This window comes from Mytilus galloprovincialis, chromosome 11, assembly GCF_965363235.1.
Source record: "Mytilus galloprovincialis chromosome 11, xbMytGall1.hap1.1, whole genome shotgun sequence".
NCBI lineage: Eukaryota > Metazoa > Mollusca > Bivalvia > Mytilida > Mytilidae > Mytilus > Mytilus galloprovincialis.
Genome location: NC_134848.1, coordinates 65,686,215 through 65,701,431, shown reverse-complemented (window position 1 = coordinate 65,701,431; position 15,217 = coordinate 65,686,215). Strand labels below are relative to the sequence as shown.

The 15,217-nt window shown below is 30.5% G+C and overlaps 1 protein-coding gene across 2 annotated transcripts; it reads left to right on the top strand.

Moving 5' to 3' along the window:
* Nucleotides 1–1,629: 1,629 nt before the first annotated feature.
* On the top strand, nucleotides 1,630–13,171 carry LOC143052630 (ras-related protein Rab-11B-like). Of its 2 annotated transcripts, none has more exons than XM_076225694.1 (7): nucleotides 1,630–1,769; nucleotides 3,390–3,451; nucleotides 4,008–4,119; nucleotides 5,082–5,165; nucleotides 6,400–6,593; nucleotides 10,119–10,199; nucleotides 12,820–13,171. In XM_076225694.1, the coding sequence occupies exons 2-7, from the start codon at nucleotides 3,415–3,417 to the stop codon at nucleotides 12,927–12,929; spliced, it is 618 nt and encodes a 205-aa protein (XP_076081809.1). In that variant the 5' UTR covers nucleotides 1,630–1,769; nucleotides 3,390–3,414; the 3' UTR covers nucleotides 12,930–13,171. The 2 variants fall into 2 exon arrangements, with proteins under 2 accessions (XP_076081809.1, XP_076081810.1); XM_076225695.1 differs by lacking the exon at nucleotides 1,630–1,769 and adding an exon at nucleotides 1,795–1,889.
* The last annotated feature ends 2,046 nt before the right edge of the window (nucleotides 13,172–15,217 follow it).

The following is a 15,217-nucleotide window of genomic DNA, read 5'->3' as shown; positions in this document are numbered from 1 at the left end:
TTTTATAACTGCACGTTTATGTATTTTAGTGCTTTATGTTATAGGTTATATGTGTGAGTGTGAATATAGATGTTGAATATTTGGTGAAATGTGTATGCAGTGGAGTAAATGAATGAGTGACATGAGTATATGAGAGAAAAAGTATGAGATGGTTAATTGAAAAAATGTATACAAGATGAATGTTCTATGACATATCTATATATGTAATGAAATACAATTGTATTTTACTACATTTCAATGCTTGTATGGTTTATATGTTTGTTGTATATTTGTTTATCTGTATAACTGATCATGCTGATATGATAAATAATATATGTTTAACAAAAATATTATCTTTTTGTGTTTCTTATACCAGAGTATATTGATATGATTGTCCATACTACATTTTTGTCAGATATTACGGGTATTTTGTTATGTTATTGGAAAATTTTACAGTAGTCTCTGTCTTGGAAATTGTTCTAAAAATGGAATGACTCTAAACTATAAGAAAGAGGAAAAATACAGAATTATTAAACTATGTGATGATCATGACACGAGTTGCCTTCCTTAGAGTTAATCTTTACACTCAGGCTCCCTGTTTTAAATTTCAAGAAGATTGAGAAGATTTTTATTGGATAGAATTATATATTTTTTTGCAGATATAATAAATTTGAAGATCTGTAATATGTGCTTGTATTTATCAAGGACATATATTTATATATCGTCATTGACAGCGACAGTCAACATTCCTAAAGTTTAAACTTCATATAAAATAAGATGCCTTTATATCGCATTACGATAAAAATTATTCTTCAGAAATTGTTTATAACTGATAACGAAGAAATAATCAATATACTTACATAATATGGCCCCAACGAGTGACGATAATCAAGCAAAGATTACTCTTACATGCAAGAATAAACTAAAGTAGATCTCGCCAATATGTCCCATGCCCATGGACGATGTGGCGGTATGGCCGACACATCCTATATATGGCCGTCATGGAAGTATGGCCGCCGCGTCTCGAAAGCTTTTACATGAAGTGTCCCAGAAAAAAATAAATAAAATGAAATAGCATTTACAGATATTAAAACATTTTTTCAATAGTGTAGCCAGTAGGTCGATTTTTTAAAAAGTGGGTTGAGTTGGTGAAAAAAGTAGGACGACTTGGTGTGGGTCGATTTACCAGTGGGGCGAGTTGTCTTTATTCCATACATAGCATAGAATAAAAGAGTTGTAAAATGCAAATAAAATTAAAACGTTCCATAAAGTCTAAGAAAGCATATATAATATATAGTGCATTCAACCACTTACGTCTTTTCTGTTTATAATTTTCTACAAGAAAAGGAGTTTCTGGTACTGAAAGTTGAAACCGAAAACCAGGCTTATACGAAACTAAAAGCCTTTTATATTAATTTCATTTTTTTTATCATAAAAACTTAAAAGAATACAACATATGCATAAGAAAACTCAGACAGTTCATATTTAAACCTTTTTATTGTTTAAAATGCACATATTTTAATTACAATTTATACGACAAGCGGCTTTAAAATCAAGACTGATAATTTGGATTGACAGGTGTGATTGACTTACCTGGAAAATTGACATACTTATAATTAATTTACAAGAATGACACAAAGATATGCAGATATCTGAAGTAGCATTTTATTGACTTTTAACGACTTTAAAATAAAAGGCTATTAAGTTCATAACCAGATGGTATACGTTGAAACTTGAGCTTGCAAATTGCTCTGTGTGTGTGACACATCAAAACATTGACTCAGTTATTGGTAATTTTTATTTTTAAACCATGCACTTACAAGTTTATTTTCATTTCAATAGTGCTAGGGTTGTGGAAATTTTACATGAATTATATGGCACAGCATGTCACTGCTTAAAGACTGAATAAAGTAAGATTAATGACTAATGTTGTTTTGCTGTTGAAAATAGTTTTATAAACCATGTACATTAGTCGAAATAATTATGGTGCCTAAGAAAGTTATTTCTAATTTTTGTTTTGACGCCTTCCTGCATTGATGTTAGGCGTCAAAGAAGTACAATAGCCTCTTAAGACGTCATATAAATTATTTGGACTACATGTACACAGAAAACATTTTTTCCCCCCTCATGTAGTCCTGTTTTCATTGATTGAAACATTAATGAATGAGACCTACACAAAGAGTTTTTAGATCATTAGCAATACAACAGGTGCAACTTGTGTAGCAGAAAGAGCTTTCTTTGTGGTTCTTATTTTGTTCATGTTGCTCATTATTTAACCCTTTCAATGCTATACACGGCATATGCCGCTATAACATACGCCGTCCGCCACTGCTATTCTCGGCATATGCCATGTTGACAACAAATTTTTCATAAGGACTCTTAAACCATTCGGTTTTCATTCGGGTCCTCTCTAGTTTTTCCTTGTATGAATCAAGGATATGCAAGGTCTCATTTGCGCTTGAAATTCCGGCAATTTTTATTGTAAAATCATGCAGTAGAAGGAAAATTGAAGGAAAATAAAAACAAATATTTTGACAAATGCAAATGGCGGAAATCGGAAACGAAGCTGTAAATATGGAAATATTTCAGCATTTCTATGGCGAAACTGATGATGAGGATTAGTTAAAAGGTTTCTTGTTATCTCAATGTGTTTATTACATTCAATTCGTGTGGGAAATATGATTTGATCAATCATTACGAGACGTAGAAAAAGGGGGGAAAACCGAGGTTGATTGAAAATTTTGAGGACGGAGCCACTGATTTGTGCCATGATTACATAATACGTTGTGTATGGTGCAATACGCTACGGAATCGAGCAATTGGTGTCTTCTTTATTATATGGCAGATAAAACAACAAAATAGATGAAAACTAAAAGTAGTTTTTATTCAAAATTCAACACAAATGTAATAAATTACACCTTTTACCTGTTAAATACCTGAAAATGCAGGTAACCTGATAAAAATTTTACTGAAATAACTCTAACATTACAGTTCATACTCTCCTGAGCATTTTTCATGCAATAACTTTCTCTGTATCTCTTATAACAAAAAAGATACAACAGTCTGAAAAGGAATATAGCTGTTCTAATGAATGAACACAAAAAATGCAGCAGCAGCAGCCATTTTTCTATTTTTTTGTGTAGCGTTGAAAGGGTTAAGTGTTTAGTTTTCATGGTTACCTTTTATATTTTTTGTGTTTTTTGCCTTGGCCATGTTACTGTCTCCTTTATGTGTTCTGCATCTATTATACATTGTTATATATTTTTATATTATTATAAAGTGACTTAATTGTGTATCACCATCATCACTTACCACAAGAGATTTTTCAGACATTCTAAATCTGTCATTATTAATCATTATGAGCATGTACACTATTTCTTCTATGAACTTTTCTTGGGTACATATTTCAGATACATATCATATGATTGGTTGAAGATGGCCTCTGAAGAGCATTATGATTTTATATGGAAAGGTATGTACACATTCATCACATTGGGTAGAGATACGTATATTGAGAGTGCTTGGATAAATTATTTGGTTGCTGTTTAATATCATGAATGTTCATCCAAAATTATAACCTCAGTGGCGGATCCAGAAATTTTTATAAGTGGGGGCCCACTGACTGCCTAAGAGGGGGCCCGCTCCGGTCATGCTTCAGTTATTCCCTATATAAGCAACCCATATATGATCATGATCCTATGATACTATAAATCATAGAGACTAAAACTGAATTTCATCCTTCATCTTCACAAAGATTGGCAGTAATTCATCCTTTTTATTTGAGACATAATTGGCTTCAACTATGAGCAACTAAAACAGAAATCTATATATGTCATATATACATGTATCAACAGCGTTCATAAAAGTTTTGGTAATTTGTTTTTTCATTTTAAAGTTTTCTCACGTGTTATAAACATGAAAAAATGTAGTCAAGATTCTATAGAAAAGACCTTTTAACAGAATAAATTTTAAATAGATAACCGTAGTTAAAAATTGTTTTAAAATGATATTTCCAAATGATATTACAGTTGTACTGATAGGAGATTCTGGAGTAGGGAAAACCAACCTGTTATCTAGATACACTAGGAATGAATTTGATGCTGAAAGTAAAACAACTATTGGCGTGGAATTCTCTACAAGGTAAACTTTATTGGTACAAAAAAACATGTGTAAGTCAGTTACAATCCAAAAGTGAAAAGAGTTACTGGAAATTTAACCTGAAGTTTAACTAAACTTCAAAAATTACATACTTAAAATAATTAACATTTGAGGTAAAAATAATTTTTTTTAGATCAATACATAAAAATTCTTTTATTTATCATTGTTAAATTTAACCAATATAAAATACTCTTAAAGAATTTTAAAACAAAGATTTCCCTCAAATTTTATTTTTTCACACTTTGTCCTATCTACATGTTCTATGTTCTATGCCTTGTGTATTTGTTTCAAACAACCTAGACAAACTTTGTTAGATTTAATCTTAAGGACCTAAATAATAATTAGGCTAGGTTGAGCATAGATTTTCAAAGATTTAAAAATAAATATGAAGGGTTTTAATTTGATCTGAAGCATCTAACATTACAGTTATATAAATACAGAATATATTTATGATTTTCAAGCATACCGGTAAGCAATCTGACATTTTATAGTTTAAATAGTCCATACTCTGAAAGGAGAAAATTAATATTAAGTAAATTGATGGTGGTCCCAGATTAATGACCTCTTTATTCCAAAGTTGAACCTTAAATAATGCAAAGGTCATGAGTCTTTCTTTCTTGAGAGTGATTATTATTAACACCTGACATTTCATGTTCATTGTGCAAAGGAAGACCTCATATTGTAAACACAAAAATCCTGGTCCTTTAGTCTGCACCAAAAACTTTTTCATCTAGAAGTATGGAAACTAAATATAAAAACTTGTACCTATGTGACTATATAAAATTTTCACTAGTCCGAATCAATATTTACCTGGGGCATCGGACTAGTGGCCAACGGTTAAGACTGGTCCTTTTATCTCTGAATATTATTTAAAACCTTTATCGAAGAATAAGTTAGATGTGGGCACGTTTAATTCAAACATAATAAAAATGTTTTTCTTTCAGAAATATGGTTATTAAAGGCAAGACAATTCGGGCTCAGATTTGGGATACTGCTGGTCAGGAAAGATATAGGGCAATTACTAGTGTGTAAGTATAGCTATGATAGGTATTTAATCATGATAATGGTAAAAAATAACGAGTAACTTTATAAATATGAAGATATATGCTTGATTGCCATAGACAACTAGTTACAGTCCACAAAAGTTAAAAGACATAAACAACTACTGTAGATTCTCTAATTTGTGTAATATGGTTTATTTAGTCAAAGTCTGCTTACAATAGATATAGGAACATGTGGTATAAGTGCCAATGAGACAACTCTCCAAGTTACAATTTATAAAAGTAAACCATTATAGGTCAAGGTATGGCCTTCAACACGGAGCCTTGGCTCACACTAAACAGCAAGCTATAAAGGGCCCTTAAAATTATTAGTGTAAAACCATTCAAACAGAAAAAACCAATGGTCTAATCTATATAAAAACAAGAAACGAGAAATGTGTATGAACAACATAAACAGACAACAACTACTGTAATCAGATTCCTCACTTAGGACAGGTGCAAACTTTTGCAGCAGGATTAAACGTTTTAATGTTACCAAACTTTCTCCCTTTTCTGAAACATTAGTTGAAAAATTCCCATGAACAAATTCTCCATTTATTTTCTGTTCGTTCATCTGTCTGTCCCGCTTTAGGTTAAAGTTTTTGGTCAAGGTAGTTTTTGATGAAGCTGAGGTCAAATCAACTTGAAACTTAGTCCACATGTTGCTTATGATATGATCTTTTTAATTTTAAAGCCAAATTGGACTTTTGACCCCAATTTCACGGTCCAATGAACATAGAAAATGAAAGTGCGAGTTTCAGGGTAAAGTTTTTGGTCAAGGTGGATTTTGATGAAGTTGAAGTCCAATCAACTTGAAACTTAGTACACATGTTTCCTATGGTATGATTTTTCTAATTTTAATGCCAAATTAGATTTTTTACCCAATTTCACGGTCCATTGAACATGGAAAATAATAGTGCAAGTGGGGCATCCGTGTACTTTGGACACATTCTTGTTTAATTTGATTATATACAAGCTTTGGGTTGTATTTAAATACTGGAAATCAAATTTGTTTATGTGCATGTATTGTTATATATTAAAACAATGTACCAAAATACAATATTTGATTATTTTGAATTCAGAATAATTGCTATACATTCAAGTAATACTATCCAAATGTCAATTTTTGGCAATTCATATTCTGTGGCATTGTTTGCAATAATAAAAACATTTTACTAATTTGAAATTTATTATACGATTTGTTTTCATGTAACATTTTCAGCTATTATAGACAAGCTGTTGGTGCTTTAGTAGTTTATGATATTACAAAGAGACACACGTTTGAGAATCTACAGAAATGGCTGAGTGAATTACAGCAGCATGCTGATCCTAATGTTTGTGTTATTATAGTGGGTAACAAAACCGACTTACGTGAACAAAGAACAGTCACACATGAGGAAGGCAGAGCTTTTGCAGGTATACTGCTCCTTATTATATCTGTTTTTAAGATAATAATTTTCATCTCATAGAGACACAACTTTGGAATTTTACTTGTAAAAAACTGTTACATTGGGACAAATTAATTTCTCAGGAAGACTTAAAGTAAAGCATAGGGTAGCACAAATTTTTAGTAGAAGTTAACTCTTTAGAAGTTCAAGGCATATAAATGTAAAAAATATGGTCCTGCAAAAAAGGAATACTTTTAATTTCTCATCTTTTTTTTACTACTCAAAGGGGGACAACTGGAATTCTCTTTCTTTTATTTTTTGGAAAGTTTGCTATAGCTTGCTATAGCTAGTTTCCATAGGCGTCGGCCTCAACTTTCGGTGAGACAGACTATCGCAATGTTCTGCTTCAAGATAATGTAGTACTAGTGTTCAAATTCTGATTCTTTGATATTTTGAGTTGCTACTCTTATACAGCTGAATAAAAAAAAAATGAATGTTCACCGACAATTCAGATGAATTTAACTTCATTTTTAAAAATAAATATCACAAACACTACTTTGCGGATCGGCCATTGGCTGAAGAGAAAATCAAAAGAAATCTACGCGAGACAGCTTTTCATTCATGAATATTTTATGAATGAACATTTTACCGCACTATTTTTTACTCTGTACGATATTTACAACTGTTTATTTAATGAATGGCTATTATTTATTTTGATTTTATTGAACCATAAAACTAATTTTTGACTCTTCACATTGAATAATCCGCGAAGCGGATTATGTAAAATGTGAAGAGTCAAAAATTAGTTTTATGGTTCAATAAAATCAAAATAAATTATTGCTATTCATTATAAATAAATTTCTATCAAAAATAAGGCTCAAAGAACTTTTTATATTATTTATATTAACAATAACAACGTACACACATGTTGGCGTATGAATACTAAATGTCAGAGTGGGCGTGTCACCATCAAAATTGACAACATTGAAAATAAAACTAATAATTTTAACCAATCAGAAGACAGTAAAAACACTAAATTTATTTATTATTGAATAAGTAAAATCCCGAGTGTATCGAAAGAGTCCCGTATGCGAGAACAGAGACATATATATACACACCATTATCACTTGTGTATATATGTCTCTGGCAGAACAAGTTGATATTTGACTGCAAGTTGTCGGATAATTGACAAGTGATAATGGTTTGATTTATTTTAACAATACACAGGTGATAGAATATAAAACAATCAATAATTAACTGGCTTATGTCTCATGCCAAGAATGATTAAAGGTAAATACTGGCCTTAATAGAAAAGTGCATTGTTTTTGTCAAACTGACATCGATCTGAAAGTTTTGATGCAAAAAATCATTTGAAAACTTTTAACTCCGTTATTTAAATACTAACTGTTTCACATTCAAATGTGGATATAAGGACCTTCACTCGTTCAGCATGCTCAAGTGTATCAAACTGACAACAGAAAAACGTTTTAATGACAATTGGTATCATTGCATCCGTATTTTTTAAAAGCAACCGAGTCAATCATCTACTTCTGAGAATATTATAGTTCAGTGTATCAAGACCGAGATCAAGCTAAAGACAAGTGCTGTAGAAATTATTAAAATGATTTAATAACGTTTGTCCATGTACTAGCAAAATTACTTTCTTAGTGCTTAACAATGCAGTGGCGGATCCAGAACTTTTTATCCTCACACTTTATTCCTGGGACAGTATGATTCTTTAAGTTTGACCTATAATGTGTCGTCCTAACACAGATGCAATGATTACTAGTATATCAAATAAATGGCTTAAAACAAAAATATCAAATGTCATTGCCTCAATGGTAATTACACACAGCAACTAAAATGTGTTGCAGGGTTATAAGCACCTCAGATCAACATTGTATGAATCTAGTGTATATAAACTTTTTATTCCTGAGGTCATACTTCTATTGTTATTCCCCAACCATATTGAATTTTATCCTTGTTTTTTTTCTGTAAGTATGTACGTTCCTCACTTGTACGTACGTCCATATGATCCAAAAATTGATTTCTGTTCTCTTACTTTAGTTTGCCTGAACCAAATTTTATGAAACTTATACGCAATGCTTATAACCACAAAACACAAGTTAAGCTTGAAATTGTTGGCGTCACTTTTACCATTCTAGATGAAAAGGGGTGAAAATTTCAGTATACCCTATCAAGTATATATAACCTTATATATAAGTTTGACTTGTAGCTTTCTTCGGTTATACATTATCAGGTGAACATAAAAACGGTCTTTAGATTTAGAAGTATAGATATATAAAACAAGAATGTGTCCATAGTACACTCACGCCCCATCTGAAATCATTTTCTATTATCAGTGGACCGTGAAAATGGAGTAAAACTGTAATTTGGCATTTAAATTAGAAAGATTATATCATAGGAAACATCTGTAATACTAAAATAACGAGGTCCAATTTGTCAGCAGTCATGGGGTAAAAACGACAAATCAAAGAATTCAATTTTATATAATAATTACATATCCAATATAGCACAATGCTGTTGATTAAAAAATACTCCATTCCAGAACCTTTTGTTTTCCAAATAATTAATATTACCAATAATTGATAAGTTCCAGGTCGACAGATTCAAACAGAAGGATTTTGAAAGCAGAGAAAAGTGTGCATCTTATAATCGGCATGACTTTATCAGATGACAATCCCAATACTAAAATAAGGCATATGCATAGTTATATACTTTAATTCAGTCACGGACCCAAGATATCAAGGGTGTTTTGTAGTGTGTACTACGTTTCAAATTGATTGGACTTCAACTTCATCAAAAACTACCTAGACCAAAAACTTTAACCTGAATGGGACAGACAGACCAATGGACAGAAGGACGAACGGACTCACAGATCAGAAAATATGATGCCCATATGGGGCATAAAAAGTGAATTTTGGAAATTGCTGGCGAGACAATGGTTTAGTTTGAAAAATCAAAACTGTGATTAAATACATATTTGAAATAATACACGTCTATAACCTACATGACCTATTTGAAATAATACACATATACAGTTGCAAACTTTCCAGAGGTGCTATCCAGCACTTTGATTTAAACATTTAGTGTGCTCTTATTATTGAGAATGATATGAAATCTTTTCTTATTTCAAGCGTTTTGTGAGCTCATGATAATGTATGGCTGATGAGAAAAATATATATGGCTCAATAATTGAATGGAATTATACAAATCAAGACTTTCTGTAATTTTCAATTTAACTACATGTGGGTATGCCATATACTATGTGATGTTTGAAGTTCTTATAGGGTATCATAAGTGAGCAATATATTACAGTTCAACTTGTTAATTCCTATGAACCAAACAGAAAATTTGTTTACTTCCATAATATTCCTTTTAAGGGTGAAGAGTATTTTACAAAATGATAATAACTCAGTGCATACAACATAGTTATTAAAAGAAGTACATAAAATATGGAAATAAATATACTGTACTAATTTATACACTCACTTTCAGCCAATAATATTTGTTTTTCCTTTTTTTAATTCAGATGAAAGACATTTTTCATTTATTGAAACGTCAGCTTTAGATTCATCAAATGTTGGTGAGGCATTTAACAACCTTTTAATTGGTAAGTTATTTATTACTTAACTTCTTACATGTTTATCCATTGCTGTAAGAGCATGTTGTTTAACCCTTGATCATGTGTCCACTGTAGGAAAGTTTTGCATTGATGCCCATGACTAAAAAAAAGTAAATTGTTACAGCAAATATGCAATAAAGATATTATTACGTGAAAAAAAAAAAAAAAAAAAAAAAATAATTGCATTTCATTTTGACAATTCTCTAAATCTGAAACAGTGACAAACATTTGCACTTCATTAACTTTAATACTTAAAATTTTGTTTAGGTTGATTTCAATTGAATTTCAGTGTGATAGATGTCCAGAACATTTCTACTTCTACCATTTTGTTTAGATTGATTTCAATTGAATTTCAGTGTGATAGATGTCCAGAACATTTCTACTTCTACCATTTTGTTTAGGTTGATTTCTATTGAATTTCAGTGTGATAGATGTCCAGAACATTTCTACTTCTACCATTTTGTTTAGGTTGATTTCTATTGAATTTCAGTGTGATAGATGTCCAGAACATTTCTACTTCTACCATTTTGTTTAGGTTGATTTCAATTGAATTTCAGTGTGATAGATGTCCAGAACATTTCTACTTCTACCATTTTGTTTAGGTTGATTTCTATTGAATTTCAGTGTGATAGATGTCCAGAACATTTCTACTTCTACCATTTTGTTTAGGTTGATTTCAATTGAATTTCAGTGTGATAGATGTCCAGAACATTTCTACTTCTACCATTTTGTTTAGGTTGATTTCAATTGAATTTCAGTGTGATAGATGTCCAGAACATTTCTACTTCTACCATTTTGTTTAGGTTGATTTCTATTGAATTTCAGTGTGATAGATGTCCAGAACATTTCTACTTCTACCATTTTGTTTAGGTTGATTTCAATTGAATTTCAGTGTGATAGATGTCCAGAACATTTCTACTTCTACCATTTTGTTTAGGTTGATTTCAATTGAATTTCAGTGTGATAGATGTCCAGAACATTTCTACTTCTACCATTTTGTTTAGGTTGATTTCAATTGAATTTCAGTGTGATAGATGTCCAGAACATTTCTACTTCTACCATTTTGTTTAGGTTGATTTCTATTGAATTTCAGTGTGATAGATGTCCAGAACATTTCTACTTCTACCATTTTGTTTAGGTTGATTTCAGTTGAATTTCAGTGTATAGATGTCCAGAACATTTCTACTTCTACCATTTTGTTTAGGTTGATTTCAATTGAATTTCAGTGTGATAGATGTCAAGAACATTTCTACTTCTACCATTTTGTTTAGGTTGATTTCAATTGAATTTCAGTGTGATAGATGTCCAGAACATTTCTACTTCTACCATTTTGTTTAGGTTGATTTCAATTGAATTTCAGTGTGATAGATGTCCAGAACATTTCTACTTCTACCATTTTGTTTAGGTTGATTTCAATTGAATTTCAGTGTGATAGATGTCCAGAACATTTCTACTTCTACCATTTTGTTTAGGTTGATTTCAATTGAATTTCAGTGTGATAGATGTCCAGAACATTTCTACTTCTACCATTTTGTTTAGGTCGATTTCTATTGAATTTCAGTGTGATAGATGTCCAGAACATTTCTACTTCTACCATTTTGTTTAGATTGATTTCTATTGAATTTCAGTGTGATAGATGTCCAGAACATTTCTACTTCTACCATTTTGTTTAGGTTGATTTCAATTGAATTTCAGTGTGATAGATGTCCAGAACATTTAAGTGAAAAATGTGTGCTATACATTCTACATACAGTAACAGGGAGGTTAAAAACATCCTGGATGGTGTTCCTAATCATCTCATGTAGGTGAAATATCTTGACACATTCAAGATTACATGCATTTAACTTTTTGCAAGATTGATTGTATGATATATCCAGAGTCAAATATTTCATGTTGATCCAAGATGAGAGAGAATTAAAAAAAAATTCTATGATATTATATTGGTTCTGTAATTGGAAAGAAGGATTTGAAATTTTGACTGTAATTGAAAAACATTATATGTTCTCAAAAAACAAGAGTAAACATTAGTTATCATTTATGTGTCATTTGACCATTAAAGAAATATTTTAGAATTATGACTTTATATTTACAAATATACCCCATGCAACGAAGTTGCAGAGAGTATAATGTTTTTGACTCGTCAGTCCGTCAGTGAGTCAGTCAGTCCTGTTTCTTGTCATCGCTACTCCTCTCAAACCACACAACAAAATTTCACGAAACCTTTTTAGATAATAAGGACATAATATGTAGATGTGCCTATAGACAGGAAATTAAGATTCATTTTTTTCTAGGAGTTATGCCGCTTTGAACTTATTTACTTTAAATTTACTACTGCAACAGTTTGTCATCGCAACTCCTCTGAAACTACACAACAGAATTTCATGAAATTTTGTAGATAATAAGGACATACTATGTTGATGTGCATATTGAGAGAAAAAATATTATTGAATGTTTTTTCTTATACAAATTTTTTTCTTGCACTAATTTAATTTCTCAGATGACAATGTGGGGACATGGGGTATGTGAGCGTGCTCACTAAGGTTCTTTATTTAATCTTATCAATGCTCATACACATTAATATACAATGTAAAATACTTTTTGTTGATAGATATTTTCAAGAAACAAGTTGAAGAATCTGAAGCTAAAGCTGATACTACATCTAGAGTTGTGCCAAATGACGATTCAACCAATGACAACAGTCAAGCATGTGGTTGTTAACCAATCAGAGGATGTTTTACAAATGATTATAAATGTAACCTGTAAATTGATTGGACAATATCATGATGGAATATACAAAATGAAATTGCATACAAATAGCATCATTTTGAGCATATACATGGAATCAGTTATTACACAAATGTATTAATTCTGTATTCAAGAAGTAATTCATTGTTGAATCTATCTTGAAATAAAGATTATAGCAAATCTTAGCTGTTAATATGGTTGCAGAAAGGAAAAAATGAATAACAGAATTGAAAAAGATGAGATTTTTCACTATTCAAATTATTTCACCTTTCAAATTGTGAAAGCGATATCTGAAACATGATAACAATTTAAATAGATATTACAGTAAAACTGATAAATATGTTGATTAGAAACTATGTGCATTTAAGGTCAGGCCAAATAAAAAAGTATGTGTGGTTCCAGTTACATCTGAATATAAGTTAGGGTAGGTAGGTAGGGATTTTTTTTTATTTTATGTTTTTTTTTTTACATTGAGTCTATGGGAGCAACATTCTGACTTTAACAGTGCTTAATGAAAAATGACAATAAAATCTTTAGGGTAGGCTATTTTCAAGCCGAAAAAGTAGGGACGGTAGGGTTACTGGAACCACACATATATTTTTATTTGGCCTCATTCAAAAGGTAAAAATATCATGCAGTGTGTTTTCATGTTCCATTCAATTACTGTCACATAGACATGTTAGTCACATCTTCTTTTATTCCTATTAATGTATGAAGTTCATAAATCAGGGGATATATGGTGAACTATTTACTGGCAAATAGTATTTTTTTATATATATTTTACTCAGAACCTGCTTCAATCAATATACATGTATTATGGGTAATGATGTGTACAATTTTTTCAGAAAATTTAAGCATAAATGTCATTTCTGTATCTTTCTTTTCAACTTCAGCAATCAAAAATTGCAAGCTGAAACAACCAACAATGCAATTCAATTACATTGTACCACCAAAATTACTAGTTAGATTCTCAAAAAAATAGTGAATACCTCTGTTATTAAGACTGCAAGATACATTTTGTGTCCATGACCTGAACTTTTTCTACACAATATTTTGTAAAATTTAAGAGGGAGGGAATAGAATTCAATCATGGCATAAACAAGCTTGTATCAACCATGAAAACATCAATCACATTCTTGATAGATTATAGCAAGTATCTGGAGTAAAGATCTGATTGTCAAGTTTAAAGCTTTATTTCTGGTCACAATATTATAATTTGATTTTTTTATATCACATATATTTGTATATAACATTTATATTTGTGACTATGCATGTATTCTATTATCATGATTATATTTGCTTTTTATGTTTTTTTTCTTTTTTGGGGTTTTGTTTTGTACGATAATTTTTTTGAATTTATGCATTTAAGCTGGTCTTTGTATCTGGCATCAATATGTTGTATTTTATAGGAAATAAACAAATTCCTGGTCTAATGATCAAACTTTGTGAATTATTATACATTTCCTAAATTAAATTTTTTGTAAATCAGGAAAATTTCATTGTGCTTTCCGTGAATTTTGGTTTCGTAGTACATGTATTTGTCATAGTAAAAAGTTTAAGGGATTGTGTACACAGCTACTTTTGCATAGGTACTATTTCTGTACCAAAAATCTGTAGTACTGGAAATCTACTTTTAATATTTTAAATAGTACTATTTTGTTACTTTAAAATTATTGTAATATTTAGGAACCTGTATTTTACAGTACTTGATTTGTACTAGAAATTTAAGTACTACAGATTTTTGGTTGCACGGTTACATTTTCAGCATTTTGATAGTTTGTCTTTTTTAAATCTCATAAAGTTGTGACGTTCAAACATGGAATACTGGGATCATTGTTGGTATTATTTTTGTACCAATATTTTAAGTACAAATCAAGTACTAAAAAATACCAGTACCTAAATATTACAATAATTCTAAACTAAAGAAATAGTGCTAAATATGTAAATTTCCAGTACTACAGATTTTAAGTACAGAAATAGTACCTATGCAAAACTAGCTGTGTAGTTAGATCTAGAGAATTGAAAATTTGCTACTAATAAAAATTTAATGCAAATCAGACTAACGTTACTTTCTCTTAAAAAAACCTGTTTTATAGCTGGGATTGTCATTGGAATCTTTTAACACAGCTATATGTGTAATTACAATCCTCACTCAGATTTCACTATGTTTTTTTTCTGGAGAAAGTAACTTTAGTATGATGTGCATTTAATTTCAGTCATCTATTGTGGGGAATGGGAGATAACTGTATCTAAACTAGGAT

Excerpts from the sequence above, each read along its gene's own strand:
- LOC143052630 (XM_076225694.1), top strand. The coding sequence starts at position 3,415 with ATGGCCTCTGAAGAGCATTATGATTTTATATGGAAAG. Across the intron at positions 4,120-5,081 it reads GGCGTGGAATTCTCTACAAG|AAATATGGTTATTAAAGGCA; the intron begins GTAAACTTTATT and ends TTTTTCTTTCAG. Across the intron at positions 6,594-10,118 it reads GGAAGGCAGAGCTTTTGCAG|ATGAAAGACATTTTTCATTT; the intron begins GTATACTGCTCC and ends TTTTTAATTCAG.